Here is a 16,569-nt window from a genome sequence, read left to right as displayed (position 1 = left end):
TAATAATCTCACATTTTCATATCATGAAACATTAGTAGGCTTTATACCTGTGGATATTAATAAATCCTTAGGAATTTCTATTGACTACATGGCCCATGACAAGAAAATAAAGTTACTTCGCCGATTCCACAGTTTTCATTCTTTTTTACTAGTGTAATCTAATAGAGCATTAGCAGATGTGTATAATTAATGATATAAAATGAGGCAACACCAGTTCTTGGCGTGCAAACTAATAGTGTCCTGTGGAATGCCAACACTCGAGATAATATTTTAACACGTATCATTAAGATAATGTGAAAATAATGACACTATCTCGTAAAAAGAAAATAAATTTAATCAGTACATCCGTTACCCAACTTTTCCAATAATTGAATAAGTGGTAACTTGTATATTTATGCTTTAATATAGTCATTACTTATGTAACTGTCTCTAATGTCTTCATTTTCTGAAATATTTTAAATTACCGAGCAAAATATTGTTGTTTTCGTAGAAAACTCGAACAATATGTTATAGTTTAAATTTCCTAAAAGTGACATTTGTCACTTTTGGGAATCAGAAACATTTTTAAACAATCTTCTTCTTTTTCTTTGCAACCTCAGAAAACGTGTGATTTTAAGTTTTCTCAAATATTAGACGAATTGTCATGAGCATTTACATTCGTGAAACCGCAAGAGAAAAATATAATCGTGGAGTGCGGTTTTACGCCACTAGGGTTAGTGAATGCCCTATCACCTGCGTCTAAAAGTTTGTGATTCGATCCCCTTAGACACTAGAGCATCTGCTTGGATCTCACAAGATAGTCGTAGGCTGAAGATTAAAATGCAGTTTGCTTACCCGTATTCTCCACTTACGTGAGCACGAGTACTTAACCATCATTTACTTTGGAAAAAACAAACACCACGGTCTCTACAACTTAAATTAATTCAACTTGTCACTCAGTTTCGGCCAGTTTCACCCTATTCTTTTTTAATAAAGAGCAAATCAGAAGGAATAACATGAGTAGTACAGACAGAGAATACCACAGATTCCTGGCTAAGGATGCAGCTAGAAGGTATTTTGACTGATTTATAACTCAAATTTTAGTATTTTAAACTGGAGCTGGAATCTGTTAAGATCAATAGGATTTACATCGCCTACTTATATGTTCCCCGTTCTATAAAATTGTGTTGTTAAGACTCATTTAATTTGAAATATACACAATAAATGGAAAAGAGCCTATTACACATAAGTGTTGTAATTCAAAGGGTGCATCAGAAGTCTGTTGGTGACTGTAGTCACCAAGTACTCGAATTATCCAACCTTTCGCTGCTCCTGGAAAAGCAAACCTCTAACAAAAGTTATGAAACGTTGGATCGTCCAAAAAGACTCGGTTCAAAAGTTCAAATCACGTCTCTGATTTTTCCTTGTGTGTCTGCTGTCATATACTTTGTTTTTTCTTTTATTTCTAGAATAGTCTTTTCTGCTTCTGTGTCTAATCGCTATATTGCTTTTATTTAGTATAAGTTATCATTCCCAGACCTTAGATGGCTTGAATTTCGTTAACCATACAATGGGAATAAACGTGAGATTATTCCACTTTCCGTTGCTCCAGATTTCATTGCAGATTCTAAGCATTACTTCAATCCCTACCTCTTCCATTTCGGTGAGCCTCTCAGCTGTTATTTCTTCTTTCCCTTCTACTTTTCTTAATTTTAACTTTTTTGCCATCTCAATTTCTGGTTTCAGTATTTTGTGTTCCTTTCCATAACTTCTTTTCTCTGTATTGTTGTCTGCGTCGTTGTAGAGAACAGTATTTCGCAATATTTCCATATCGCTGCGATACCTTATGATTTTTCCTTATTATCTTTGATGATCTGTGTCTGTTGTTTGAATTGTCTCGCTAGCTTTGAGGAAAGTTCTCTAGATTCTTGGCGGTGAGCACGTTCTTGTAGTTGTGTATATATGTTTAATTATTTTTGTCCGTTCTGCACCAATGTTTTATAGTAAGTGTTGTAGTTATGGTGTCTATTTTGGTAAACTTAAAATATTTTTCTGCGCTGACTTTCACTCTCTGGTTAATCAATTTTGTAAAAATTGTTTTTGTGGCATTGTGTGTTATTTGTGTATAATTTTTTCAATTTTCTTTATCGGGATTTTTATGTATTGGGGATATTTTTTCTACATTTTGCTCTTTTGGGATCTTGTCTTGTATCCATATTTATTGTAATATTATCTTATGTATTATGTATTTTTCGATGTTGTTTGTCTCTTGTATAGTTACTTAATAAGTTCCTTTACTATTTTATCATCTCCCGATACTTTGCTGGTACACAGCTTTCTTATTTTTCTTGTATTTCTTCTTTCGAGAATTCTATACATTCTTGTTTTGCTATTTGTCTTATTTGATTATTTTCTGTATCTGATATTGAATTCTCTTCTTTTTTATTGTTATTGTTTAGTATTCTCTACAGACTTTTCTGATGTTATGGATACATTCTACTGTACCGTTTTTATTCTTTATTTCTCATGCTATATGCTCGGATATGTTGCTGTATGAGTTTACCTTTTTATATAATTGTTTTATATTGTCTAATCTTATGTCTTATTTTTTTATTTATGCAGTTGATCTTTTTCTGTTTGAGAAGTCATTTGACAGATTGTTCAAAAGAGAAATTAATTTTCCTTTTAAACAGTGAAAAAGTAAACTATTAGACGAAAAATTACCAGAAAATTCAAATAATCACTTAAATTATCTTTAATAATGTATATTAGTTTTTTTCCTTTTTATGTCCATTGTTAACGAACAAAATGTTCATTCATTTCAGTTTAAAGGGTTTTCTCTCCATTAAAAAGAGCATTAATCCTGCTACTAAAGTATTACAGTAGCAACACTCCGAAAGACAAGATCAGGATTAAAAATGATGATCGTTAAAAAGATAGAATAAAAAAGAAACGTTAAATCACCTTCAGGGTCAATAAAACGACGCTAATAAAGCTACCTGAATCCTTCAAAGGGTTACAGAAGTATTAGTAAGTAGATTTATTGTTGTTTTACAAGCAAGTTAAAGAGTTAATTACTGACAGAGGCGTAACGTGAAACAAAAGAGATGTGATTTCATCGCCGATTAAAAACTTAACCACACGCATCTATTTACGAGTCTTTGATAATTTTTAGTTGAATGTAGAGGTAGAGATTTTAAAGTGCAAAATTTAATTTATTGTATGTTTCACTATCCTAAAAACTGTTCTATGGTATAAGCTGTAACTTTTTCACTTCAAACTGTGAAAATCAGACAATTTTAAATAATATTCTTTTACACTTTCTTTAATTCTTTTTGTACATTTCACTATTTTTCTCTATTATTGTTAATATTTTCTCTATTATTGTTAATATTTTCATTTTACCACCTTCACCTTTTGATCTTTTCAGAAAAAAAGTTTGCCTATCGGTCTTTAACGTGTTGGTATTTTTGCAGCTCTCGAAATCTGCAGTAAAAGTCAATGGTTTTAACATTGCCTTGCACTGCAGCCATACGCTCTCACCTTACTTTACCAACATATTGAAAACATAATCTTTTTTATGAAAAGTCTTAGTTCCTCTGTCCTTTTTACTAAATTGATCTGGCGACTCCTGATGTGTATATTTTGAGCATGCTGAAGTGAAGTTTGGACGTATTTCCTTGAACTGGCATAATAGTTAGAAATTAAGATTTTTAATGATTACCAATAAAACCCACTGACATGTCTAACGTTGACGTTTTTTAGGATACATATTTTTCTCTTCTTTCTATGCCATGCCCGAGTAGCGAGCGTTGGCTATATTAATTTGTTTGACAGCAGCTTCGTAACGGGATGGAAAGGATCTATTAAATTCCCTCAGGTTTCTAAGCAATGACGTTCGATACCATATAAAAGAGTAGAAAGTACATGCCATCTAAATAATATAATTTTTAGTCTCAAAGTCATGATGTTTCCACTTACGATTTTGTCACATCTTAAAAAATGCAGCTACGGACTTATTCTACTTTGCTCATCTCCTAGTTATCATTTAGATTACAACCAAGGTAAGCGATACTGTTGGTTCTCTCAAGTTGTTCTGCTGTTATCACTTCTGGTTGTATTGACATTTTACTGAAAACCATCATCTTTATCTATATGGTGTTTAGCTTTAGTTCACATTTATCACAGGCTGTTGTAATCCTATCAATTAAAAGTTCTTCGTAACTACTTGTGATTAGCACCGTATCATCCGTGTACCTCTAATAATCAATATTAGTGTCATTAATTTTGAAACCACATTGAACATTATCCAATACTTTATTGAAAACGAACTCACAATATATTAGTGGGAACAAAATGTGGGAACAGTGAGCAGCCCCAGCTAACTCCTCTTCGTGTTTGCACCTCTTCAGAATTATCCCGGCCAATCTGATGTTTGCAAGTTGATGCCAGTAAAGACTTTTAATGATACGTAGGTCCTTATAACAAAAACCTGTCTGCTGAGGAATCTCTATCTATCATTTCAGTATGTTTTACTAGAACATTTAGGATTTATGATACATAGTAAATATTTATATATAAAGGACCTGAGGAGTCAGATCAACAAAGCATCCGCCTTGTCGGGATGTCTGCGGGAGATAGTCAGGTCAAATCCGTATATGCGCACAGATAGTAAAATTAGAATCTTCAAGACTTGCATACGACCGATCATGACATATGGCATAGAAGTGCGCGAAGATACCAACAAAACGAAACAGACGCTAAGGGTTGCCGAAATGAAAACCCTAAGAACAATAGTGGGCAAAACAAGAAGAGACAGGGTGAGAAATACAAAAGTCAGAGAGCAGTGCAAAATTCAAGATATTGTAAAATGGGGAAGGGATCGTAAGAGGATGTGGTACAATCATGTAAGACGAATGGATGAGAAGAGACTCTCAAAAATTGCCCTAGAAAACAACCCGCCCGGTTGAAGACCTCCCGGAAGATTACCTAAAAGATGGAGGGATAGTTGGCAATCTACCTCCCAGGAAATTAGCTAGAGGCAGCTTCAGAATTAAACATATCGAAGGATCTCCAAGAAGTAGAAGAAGAAGAAGAAGTAAATATTTATATGGATTAGCTAGTTTATTATGGTTTGTGGCTTATGATTGTTATTTCTAATCTTTTAAAATTGTACCGATATATTTTAAAATGTAACGGCCGTAGTGCGACAATATCCATGAAGATAAAGAACCAATGGAACTTCCTGATCAACAAGAAGATTTACAAGGCTGCCAAATAAAACGTAAGCCACCTCTATGACGATAGAAATACTAATTTATGCTTGTGGCATTGTTGCCATTTTTTTACAGGATCTTACTCTCGCACCGAAAGAGATTTTCTAGCGTAACTTCGCGCCGACCATACCACCGAAAATAAATATTGGAGAATTACTGCAAGAGAAAGTAAATTATTTTGAACAATTTTAGCAACCAATGTTTGATATGTTCAATAATCTTGAAAAATTGTAATGACACTTGTTTGCATCGTAAACTCCAATAAATTGGAAGGGATCGTACTGGGTGTTTTTTAGAGGTATAGAAATATAAGCAACACTTTTTTAACTGGCGGCCATTGTAACGGCTATCAAGTGATTTAAGTTTAGATTGCTTTGGCCTTTCAGCATAAATAGACTCGAGGCCTGAACATGAGGTTTCCAAATTGTTCAAATTTATTTTGAAAATCATTTTTCTGTTCGAAATGGTATCGCGCACTTATGCTAAACACAATCTATCAGAGTAATTAATTCGATTAACCATGGAACGTTTTCGCACCACGTTTACTCTAAATAATACTACGCATCGACAGAGACGTTCAGTGCGTACAGAAGAAGTTATTGCTGCTGTAGAGCGTAGCATAGAGGAAGAACCGAATCAGTTTATCTCCCATCGTGCACAGCCGTTGATAGTGCATGGTTAGTGCAGGTTCAACATCCAGATCAGCATTAACCGATACGAAGAATCACAGTGTTAAGTTGTTAGAAGGAATGAAGTAATAAAAGAACGCCAATCAAGACTGGACGTAATATTGATCTGAGAGAAGACATAGACATATTATCATAATTATCATAATCATAATTATCATTAGTGGCATCACAGTTCGTTATAAGCCAAAGCCTTCTTCAGAACAATCTTCCATTCAACCCTGTCTCTGGCAAGTCTTTTCCATGCTTAAACCATCCTTTAAGTTGTCTTGATACCTAAGTGTCGGGCTTCCTGACTGATTCACCTTTCTTTCGCCTAATTACGTGCCCTATCCATCTAAAGCGTGCTACCTTAACGAATTTTACAACGTCAGGTTCCCCGAAACTTCTATACAACTCAAAGATGCAACGCCTGCGCTACAAACCTCTTTTATTCCTTCACATATTTTTTTTTAGAATTTTTCGCACGAAACTTTTAAGCAGTTCTTGGTCCTTCTGTGTACCATTGGTCTTATTATATAGAAAAGACAGTTAAAACAGAGAAGTTATTTTATTATCGCTTCTTAAGACTGAAACGATTTGATTTCACGTTTAGGGCGCTCTGATGAGTCCCAAATCGAACGAAATACGTATAAGCGAATTGTAGAAGCATTCTGCGTGAAATCACATCTTAGCTGTCTCTATATTATCTTCATTTAGTCGTATTTTGAGTATTAGAAGCCAGTTCATCAAAGCTTCTTACTTAGATGGAACGATATGATGTGGAATGCAATTTTAGGTTCCCTTCTTCTTCTTCACATGCCATACACCAAAGTGCGTAGGCAACTATCTCATTACTAGAATTCTGTTCTTGGCGGCGTGACACAGCTCGCCTGTATTGTGTATTCCTGTCCATTCTTTAATATGTCTTAACCAGGATAATTGTATTTGTATTTGTATTTGGCAGAAGAGGACCGGGACGCCGTCGTATCTCGTGGTTGAAAAATCTCCGACAATGGTTTGGGATGACCTCAGCGGAGCTGTTTCGCAGAGCAGTCAACAAAACCATGATAGCCTTGATGATCGCCAACATCCGGACCGGATAAGGCACTGAAGAAGAAAGAAGGATAATTGTTTGCGGCCGGCTCCTCTCCTACCTTCGATCTTCCCTTGTAGGATTCCTTGTAGGTTCCCTATGTTGATTTATTTCATCCATCGTCTGTTTGCTTTGAATATTGTAGAAGGCACAGACTTAAGTGAGAATCTGAATTTTGGTTTCGAACATGTAGTAGAAATCTTGGATTTTTACTTTTTGCTTTGATTCTGAAAGTATTTATCTGAACCACAATTTTAATTAAAAATACACTATGCTTAACGTATTGATTTCCACCTGGAAAATTATTCTCAAAATAGAAATAAAGAGAATGGTATTACCCGATATCGTAATCTAATCAGCTTGAATGAGAAACAAAATAACATTTTATAATTCAAAACACTTTCAAATTTGTGCATAAAGTAAATATTTTACCAATCCCGATATACGCCTCCCAAATGTTTTCTGTCACTTATAAATATTAACGCAGAATTTAAAATTTATTTACATTGAACAGGTTTGCACTACAATTGTAATTTTTCAGTGAAAATAATGTGAAAATTCGAAGGGAACACTGTCTGTTACAAATTGTTTTATTCGACATTTATTAAAGCGCTTATTAAAGTTGAACCGTCAAAACATCCATCAAAACATTATTCGATGAAAATTAACTTCGTCTAGTCGTTATGAATTGCCGAAATCGCACTGAAATTGCAATTACACTAAACACATATTTTGTTAAAATGAAATTGAACTTTTATGAAGAGGTAATTAACTCGAATGGATTACAAACACAAATTTAGCGTACAAAAGAATTTTTGGTAATAGATAAATGTTGTTATGATGTCTGAGGGATAAAACTGCGGATAAATGTACATGGAAAAATATTCTAAATGAAAGAACATCCCGTTTTTCCTTTTGGATAAGTACCAGTGGGGGATTTTCAGCTTTAATAAAGAATGTCAAAGAACAGTCTCGCCATATTTACTAGTAAGTAAATTATTTTTTTTTGTAAGACCAATATTTTGTAAGACACCTATATATAAAATAGTCAGTACTTATACCACTTTAAACAAGAAAATCATACGTTTAGTTTACATGGTTTATTGAGTTGAGTGAAAATACATGATTCATTAGTTCAACATAACCGTGTCTGTATTTTGGAATATACCCCAGAAAAGAAATCATTTAAAAATCGAAAAATTTCTGGTTGCTATTTTTTAACTGGAATATCTGGGGGAAGTCAATAAAAAAGGCGTACCATTTCGTGGGTATCAAAATTCTTACTGCTTCGTGGTTTTTTATTAACATTTAAACAAATTTCATTTATTTCAATATTGTACGTTCAACAGACTTTGTTGAAAATTCTTGCTGTTTAAAATGAGATTTTCTACATTAAAAAAAGTAAGAAAGCAAGAATTTTTTTAAATTGTTTATAATTATTAAAATAAACAATAAAAATATTTAAAACAAATTTCACAGTGTGAGTTTAGTTATATGTTCAAAAGATGTCAAGTAGTATTTAAACAATTCTGTCTGTTTATCCCATTTCAGAAAAAACGTCATTTTAAAATGACTGTACAGGGTTTCTCATTATATTTTGACCCCCCACTTATTTTCCTTAATTTCGGGAATACAAAAAAAAGTTTCAAATAAAAGTTGTATTATTTTATCTGTACCGACCAACAGTGTAGCAACAGACCAAATTTTGTATACAGGGAGTGCCTAATAAAATGCATCTTCAATATTTCAAATGGGACACCCTGTATTTTTTATAGTTTTGAGTAGCCCTGCATTTCCTGATTACAAATATATAACATAGTGTAGCATTAGTTTTGTTCTATAATGGCGTATGGTACTACTATACTATACTAAGATAAGAAAAAAATATATTTAAAAAGTCAACAAAATTAATGACTTACAATACTACATTTAAGATACAATACTACATTTAAGATTACACTAGATGCTCAAAGTGCCCTCCATTGTTATCAATGCACAAGTAATATCTTCGTCTCAAATTTTCTAATGCGTCAGATATTGTGTTATTATGACCATTTAAATTTTCAATTTCCGCGCGAACTTTTGCCGTGATAGTGTTAATATTTGTATTTGAATCAAAATACACTTTTCTTTTAAAAACCCCCATAAAAAGCTATCACATGGTGTTAAGTCGGGACTATTTGGTGGCCATGTAATGGTAACCTTATTGCCGATCCACACATTAAATTGATTATTTAAATGTTCTTGAACGGCTACGACATTATGTGGCGGTGCTCCATCTTGTTGCCATATCATACTATTTAATTGATTTTGTGTATAATTTTGATTTAATAACTCATCCACTTCTGTAATGACTGTGTCCAAATATGATTCCCCAGTTAATTTATAGTCATAAAACAATGGTCCAACTATTTTGTTTTGAAATATTCCGCACCACACATTTATTGATTTTCTTCCTGACTTTTTTATTTGCTTAATTTTTCTTTTTCTATTATTTTTTTGTTCCCACTAATACTTATTTCTTCTATTAAAAATGCCTGAAGTTAAAAAATTTGATTCATCTGTCCATAAAATGTTATAAAAATAATTAGGATCATTGTTCAAATTTGTAAACATGTCTTGACAGAACTGTAAATGAACATTGGTTCATTATGAACATCGATGTTCTTATGAACATCGGTATCATCGCACGGCTTTTCCCTAATACATTAGTAGCATTGTTTAGACTAGTTTCGGAATTTTCTAAAATAAAAATGTTATTATGGATTTAATCTATTATTTAAGTATTTAATTTTTACCTTCAAAGTAAAGCAAAGTATTAAGATCTTCATCATCATTTCCTACGATAGTACGTTTCTTCCTTCAAACATTTTTTCATTTATGACATGACGATAATTATATGAAAATGTATTTGCAGAAGGAGTCTGTCGATCTGGATAAATCAGCCTATATTCTCTTCTTGCCGCTTGTTTGTTTTTATTATTTTTTACATGAATTGAGAATATATCTACTTTTTCATCTGCAGTATAACCCATTTCTGTATGAGGACTGACAGTTTATAATAAATTAATAATTGTTTCATTTTGAAATGTCAGTTGCATAGTCACCTATGGTTACCCTTTTGTAGTACCATATGCCATTATAGAACAAAACTAATGCTACACAATGTTATATATTGGTAATGAGGAAATACAGGGCTATTCAAAACAAAAAAATACAGGGTGTCCCATTTGAAATATTAAAGATAAATTTTGATATTGATATTGGGCACTCCCTGTATACAAAATTTGGTCTGTTGCTACATTGTTGGTTGGTACAGATAAAATAGTACAACTTTTATTTGCAACTCTTTTTTTGTATTCCCGAAATTAAGCAAAATAAGTGTGGGTCAAAATATAATGAGAAACCCGGTACACGTTCTTTGTCAATACTTGAAGGGTTTTTTTGGTCTAACTCTCTTCGTAAGGTCTCGAATTTTCATGTTTTTACAAAAGTATACTTATTAATTATTGAATGTTTACTTACAAAAAGTTGATGCAGAATGAAGTACCATTAAGTACCATTATGAAGTACACATCTTAAAAAAGAAAGTTTGTACGACCAACACAACCGGAGATAATTTTATTTATTTAGCTTATAAACATTTAAATTGTCTGCGCCATTTTAACCTTTTCAAAAAAAATACAATATCTGAAAGGCTTAAAAAAAAGTTTGTACGATCCATAGAACTATTAAGATGTGAAATTTGGGCAGTTTGTCAGTTTTTCATTTAAATTTTCATTAATTTAATACATGCATAATTAACATTTTGGTAACTTGTTAAAGTTAGTAAACAAAAAAAAAAAGTTCGCCGACGCCGCATGGTGAGAGAAATTTCTTTCAAGTTAATACAATCTAAAAACGGAACCTCAAAACGAAGCGCGCCTAAAAAATGGCAATATCTCGGGTTGTATATAACGTAGAGTCTTCTTTTTTTATTTTGTATTTCATACTTTTAGTTTATTCTAATTTGTTACTGAAAATATTATGATTTGGTTACATATACGCGTTTTATATTGAAAACAATATCTATGTAAACCTCTAAAAGCTAGTTAGGTTATTTTTGCTGCGTATTATCAACATAATTATTTTTTGTTTCAGGTCAACCCGTCCGCAGCAGATCCTGTTACCCAACAGATCCAAAGTAAATTAGGCGATTTCCAACGAGTCAAACATCTTTTAGAATACAAAGAGGGATTGATCGGAGGCCTCATCGGAGTCGATGGAGTCCCTCCGAGTCCGGGAGTGCCGTCTCCCTCTCCTACTTCCAGACATCACAATCCTTTCGCACAGCAGTTGGCGAATGCTTCGAGCAGGTGAGTTACCTTTAGCTCTAGGATTAAATTCCCTTTATTACTCGCTTGCGGAGGTCAACTGAATCAAAAAATTTGTTGCTTCTTAATATATTGTTTCAATTGTGATTAATGTATCACCTTCATCAATCACCTGTATGGGTACTAGGTTCCTCAAAAGTTTTCCTCCCATTTTCTCTATCAATCGCCTCATTTTACCAAGCACGTACTCCCATGGTTCTTATATCTTCGATGTTGTCAATCCGGGTCTTCCTCTTCTTCTTTCCCAATGGGTCTATTAAGCATAGTTTGATCATTTCGTTCCATCTGCATTAAATGTCCTACCTACCTTAGACATCGTATTTTAATATATTTGATATCTGGTTCCTGGTATATTCTGTACAGTTCGAAGTTATACCGTCTTCTCCCCACACCACTGTCATTTATTGCTTCGTAAATTCTCGTCAGTATCTTCCTCTCGATACATCCTGTTTTGTACATTGCTTTTTGTTAGAGTCCAAATCTCTGAACCGTATCTTAGGGTGTTTTGTATAACTTCAGTGTTATATTTCTTGATAGTTTTTGAAAGGAGCCCAAAATAACACCTGTTGAATATACAAATTCTGCGGTACTGCCATTGTTAATGTTGACAAGTGGTATCAGGTATACAAATTCGTAAACTGCCTGGATAACTAATGGCCGTGTTCAGTTCACGGTGGTGTGAATATCTTTGTATTACGTTTTGTTGGTGTTTAATATAAAATTGTTGGTTGCTTCTTTTAGTGCTATATTTGGCGCTGATACATCGTTTTTTGTTCGTTCAGCTATATTGATATCATCAGCCTAACCAAGGACTTTTTATATATTGAGCCTGTAGTTGTGATGTGTAACGTGTATGTTACTTTCTATAACGTTTGATTAAACAGTATTCAGCTGAGAGGATAGGTTTCATCTTTTTCTCTGGTTGCATAGCTGCAGTTACCATCAAACAACCGGGGTCATAACTTTGTATTCCTATCTCATCTTCAAGTTCTTTTATTGAAGCCAGTATATATATATATATATATATATATATATATATATATATATATATATATATATATATATTTGTTCTTTTTCGTTTATATTTTGAGCTATTATTGCTATCGATTATGGAGTACCGTTAGGGAACTGTTGCATCTTTCAGCGTTTATACATTTCATTTTTTGCTAAATGTCTTTTTTCTTTTTTGGCCTTTGATATTCTAACCCTTAAGATTACGATCACTAAGAGGTGATCTGAGTCTTGAATATATTAATATGTGATCAATATGACTTGTTTTTCTTTCATCAGAGGAGGTCCAGGTTACCTTTTTAGGCGTAGTCAATTATGGCTGCTGTAAATGTGTAAACTGTGCTTTCCTAAAATTAGGATGAAAGTCGACTCTCGTTCTATTTACTCATTCATATCACCTATCACTGTTTTAATGTCATTTCGGGGACAGCCTTTTTTATACTTCTAGGTCTTTTTTGGTTTGTCATCAATCGAAGCATGCGCGTTAATAAAACTGTAATTAAAGAAGTTCTATTCTAAGTGGAAATCGGACATTCTTTGGTAGTAGCACATTATAAATAAGGGGTTTGGTTCTCTGGTTTATATGAATTCCACTTCGCCTATATGTTGACTACCATTCAGCTTTAACACACGACTGATATCCTTTTGTTAAGGATACCAGCTCCCGACCATCGGATTTCCTGCAGTGCCAAAACATCTGCAGTGCCAAAACATCTAATGTGTATTATGTTTAATAATCGATATGCAAGTGCTTCAGCCCGGTACTTTAGTCTGACTAATTCCTAAGGTTCCGTAACGTATAATTTGTTTACAGGAAAACGTTGTTGACTTTTAGCCCAAACACCATCCTATAGAGTAAGGGTCTTTTCTGTTAGTGCTGCCTTACCTTAGCCTATCTAAGTTCTTGGGTGATCTTTAATTTTCCACCTACACGCCGGTCCTAGGACCGGTTAGAACGTTCCCATATCCACGTTTCTACCCCGTTGTTGTTGCAATTGATATCCCTACTTTAGTTTGTTTATGTCTTTGAATCTATTCTCTTCGTTTCCTGGCAGCTCAAGCTCCATCACCACGTCAAGGTGGTGAAGGATCCACGATGGATCATAGTAAATTTAATCTTCCATCTTAAGAGAGGATTTTGGAATTATTGAACACACATTCTCTAGGAAGATGTAGAATATAGGTTTTGAAAGTCGGCCATGAAGGTTTAAGATTAATACCGGAACGACTGTGTATATATTCTTTGGTTATAGTTTTTATATAACTATGTAAGTGTTGCCAATTTGTTTAGTTAGTTTTTTCTTCGTTAATTCCTTTTGGACCTTTAGGAATCGTTTTCTGCCAATCTTCGAGTATATCAAATTAACCCAGATTATCGATTGTCACGTTATTCTCCTCTAAACGACCTCTAACTTTTGAGATTTAGCTGTATATTAAGACACCCTGAATTATAGAAATATCGCTAATTAAATTCCATATTTCTTGGGATTTTGAATCCTGTTCTCGACGAATCATTCAATATTTACTATCGAAGGCTTTAATTCAATTTCTACTGCTCGGAAGATCATAGTAGTATAATTATAAATTAATGTCACATGTGGAAATTATTGTTTGAATTATAATTATTACGAAATCTAACGGTAAATGTATGTGTTTGTTACTTCCGGTCTACGTAAAGAACACATAGGCGTAACCGATTCCTTTCGTCTATCAAGAGAATTTTCAGAAGAGTTCTATAATTCGGCAGAGACTTTTATTCATATTGAGGATGGTGGGGTAATAACCGAATCTTTTATGTTTTTCCCAGTGTAATTCATTTTAAACTGGTTTCACGATTATCGGTATTTTACGGAAATATTGATATTCTTTAGAATATATAGCTTTATATTTAATCTCTCCAATGGCGCTACATCGCAAATCGAGCATCGGCGTCCTTTAAACTATGCCTCCAGCCTTGCCGGCCCCTCACGGATCTTCTCCTGGTTCTTATATCTGGCAAATTTTTGCGCGTCCGCTGCCACTTCATCCTCCCAACTTTTCCGTGTCCTTCCATTTGGCCTTGCGCCCTGCAGTTTACTATCTAGGGCTCTTTTTGGCAATCTTTCGGTGTCCATTCTCACTACATGACCAGCCCATCGAAGTCTTTAAAGTTTAATGAAGTCTGAGATCGGTGCCTCTTTAAATAGTTGGTAGAGTTCATGGTTATACCTAGATCTCCATACTCCCGTTTTCTTTAATAGGTCCAAATATACTATTGGTCTGATAATAGCTTTTTAGACCCTCATTTTCGATCTCCAGTGTGTGTTTTTGGAGCAGAACATATGGGCGAGTAAGAAGTAAGCTTTGTTTTCCTTTGCTATTCTCCTTTGAATTTCTGGTTCTTCTGTTCCCTCCGTGATTAATGCAGATCCCAGATATGTGAAACATTCTACAGTTTCAATATCATCCTCTAATTCCACTGTGCGTCTGTTTCCCCTAGCTCTTGCCTTTTTTGTCTTTTAAATATTTATTTTTAGTTTATCTCTTTTGCCCCTGTGTTTAATTGTGCAATCGAGCAAGCTCGACAAGCTTTCGTAAAATTCAAGAAGGTACTGACTTGTTCAGAGTTCGGTCTTCAACTGAGACTAAGGTTTACTAAGTGCTACGTGTGGTCAGTGCTGCTATATGGCGTAGAGGGCTGGACACTCAAAACGAGGGATATAAACAGATTATCATCATTACCATCAAGAAAAGGAAAACGGCGTATCTAGGTCACATCATGCGAAATGAAAAATACCAGTTCCTCCAACTTATAATCGAGGGTAAAATTGAAGGCAAGAGAGGAATGGGACGCAAGAAAATGTCCTGGCTCCGAAACATAAGGCAATGGACAGGGATTAACGACATACAATCTCTGATACATATTGCAAGAAATAGAGAATTAATGGAAAATGTGATCGCTATCCATTAGTGGATTTGCATCTAAAGAAGAAGAAGAAGGAAGATTGTGGTCCCATTTAGAGCAATCAAGCCTTCCAAATGGTATTTGCATCATTTACACTGGAAGGAACGATGTGGACCCTGTAAATGGCAGATATTTTTTAATTAAGAGACTTTGTCACAATGATTATCAATTGCCATTAATTAGGCACTAATAAAAGAAGAAGCAAGATGCCGAACATAATGAAGCAGACAACATATGAAAATGTCAGAGCCTTCTAATAACTAATATCAGGATTTAATTATGCATTATGTATCAGAATCAACGTCTGATCTGAGCTCAGAGGTTCTCATATGCAGATTTGACCTTCACCAAAAGACACAGTAATAAATTGAAACAAATTAAATGAGCCAAAAAGTATATTACACCAACACACAAGAAATGTTAACACGTCGAGTTCGGTGGTAGTTAATTAGAATCATAGTAATGACAAAATAATTTTCCTGATTATGTATATTAAATAAAATAAGTTAAAAAACAATCGAGAACTCTTTTGGTCGATTCGGCAATTTAGCAGTACTTCTACTAATCACTCAGATCGACAAATAATTAAGCTAGGTGTTGGTACTTTCCTAGTGGGAGAGGGCTAAAAATTAAGGGAAAAATTAATAAAATCAATTATTAAATTCAAATTTAAATTCCATACGTCGAGCACTATGTATGCTTAGGCCGTATCATAAAGCTAAGAAATGCAAATCAGGATATTTATGCGACCAGTACCTATAATATTACCAAAGAGTGAGTACCTATGGATTAGATGTCCCTTACCATGGAGTCTATTAAAAAACTAAAAACAACACTAAGCAGATTTTAACGAAACATGCTTTGAGAGACAAGATTGACTTGACTTATTTGGATTTGACTGCCAGCCAGGTCTTACAAAGGCCCCGTGAAATTTGCTTTGAGTGTCACTGAGGGACAATATTGAATTGACTGACAGCCAGGTCTTACTAATGATTTGTGAAATATGCTTTGATGGTCACTCAAAGACAAGATTAACTTGATTTATTTGGATTGAATGCCAGCCAGGCCTTACCAATGCTTCATGAAATATGCTTTGACTTGACTTGACTTTGATTGACTTGACTTGGGAGTATACTTCGAAGGAAAAATCGTGAATTAATGAAAGACTTGAGGATTCCAACTCAAAATGTTCTTTTCAATAACAGCATCTGGTTTCCTACAAATG

At 34.0% G+C, this 16,569-nt stretch overlaps 1 protein-coding gene across 10 annotated transcripts in view; it reads left to right on the top strand.

Annotated features, from left to right (window-relative positions):
• lilli (AF4/FMR2 family member lilliputian) overlaps positions 1-16,569 on the top strand; it is an 829,533-nt gene that overhangs the window by 578,186 nt on the left and 234,778 nt on the right. For all 10 annotated transcript variants that reach the window (XM_072527035.1, XM_072527032.1, XM_072527036.1 and 7 more), the window contains one exon: positions 11,157-11,371. In XM_072527035.1, coding sequence (XP_072383136.1) covers positions 11,157-11,371 — 215 coding nt within the window. The remainder of the gene's footprint in view (positions 1-11,156; positions 11,372-16,569) is intronic.

This window comes from Diabrotica undecimpunctata, chromosome 3 (genome assembly GCF_040954645.1).
Source record: "Diabrotica undecimpunctata isolate CICGRU chromosome 3, icDiaUnde3, whole genome shotgun sequence".
NCBI classification, from domain to species: domain Eukaryota; kingdom Metazoa; phylum Arthropoda; class Insecta; order Coleoptera; family Chrysomelidae; genus Diabrotica; species Diabrotica undecimpunctata.
Note: the sequence above shows the minus strand (reverse complement) of the source record. Positions and strands in the feature narration are given on the sequence as shown.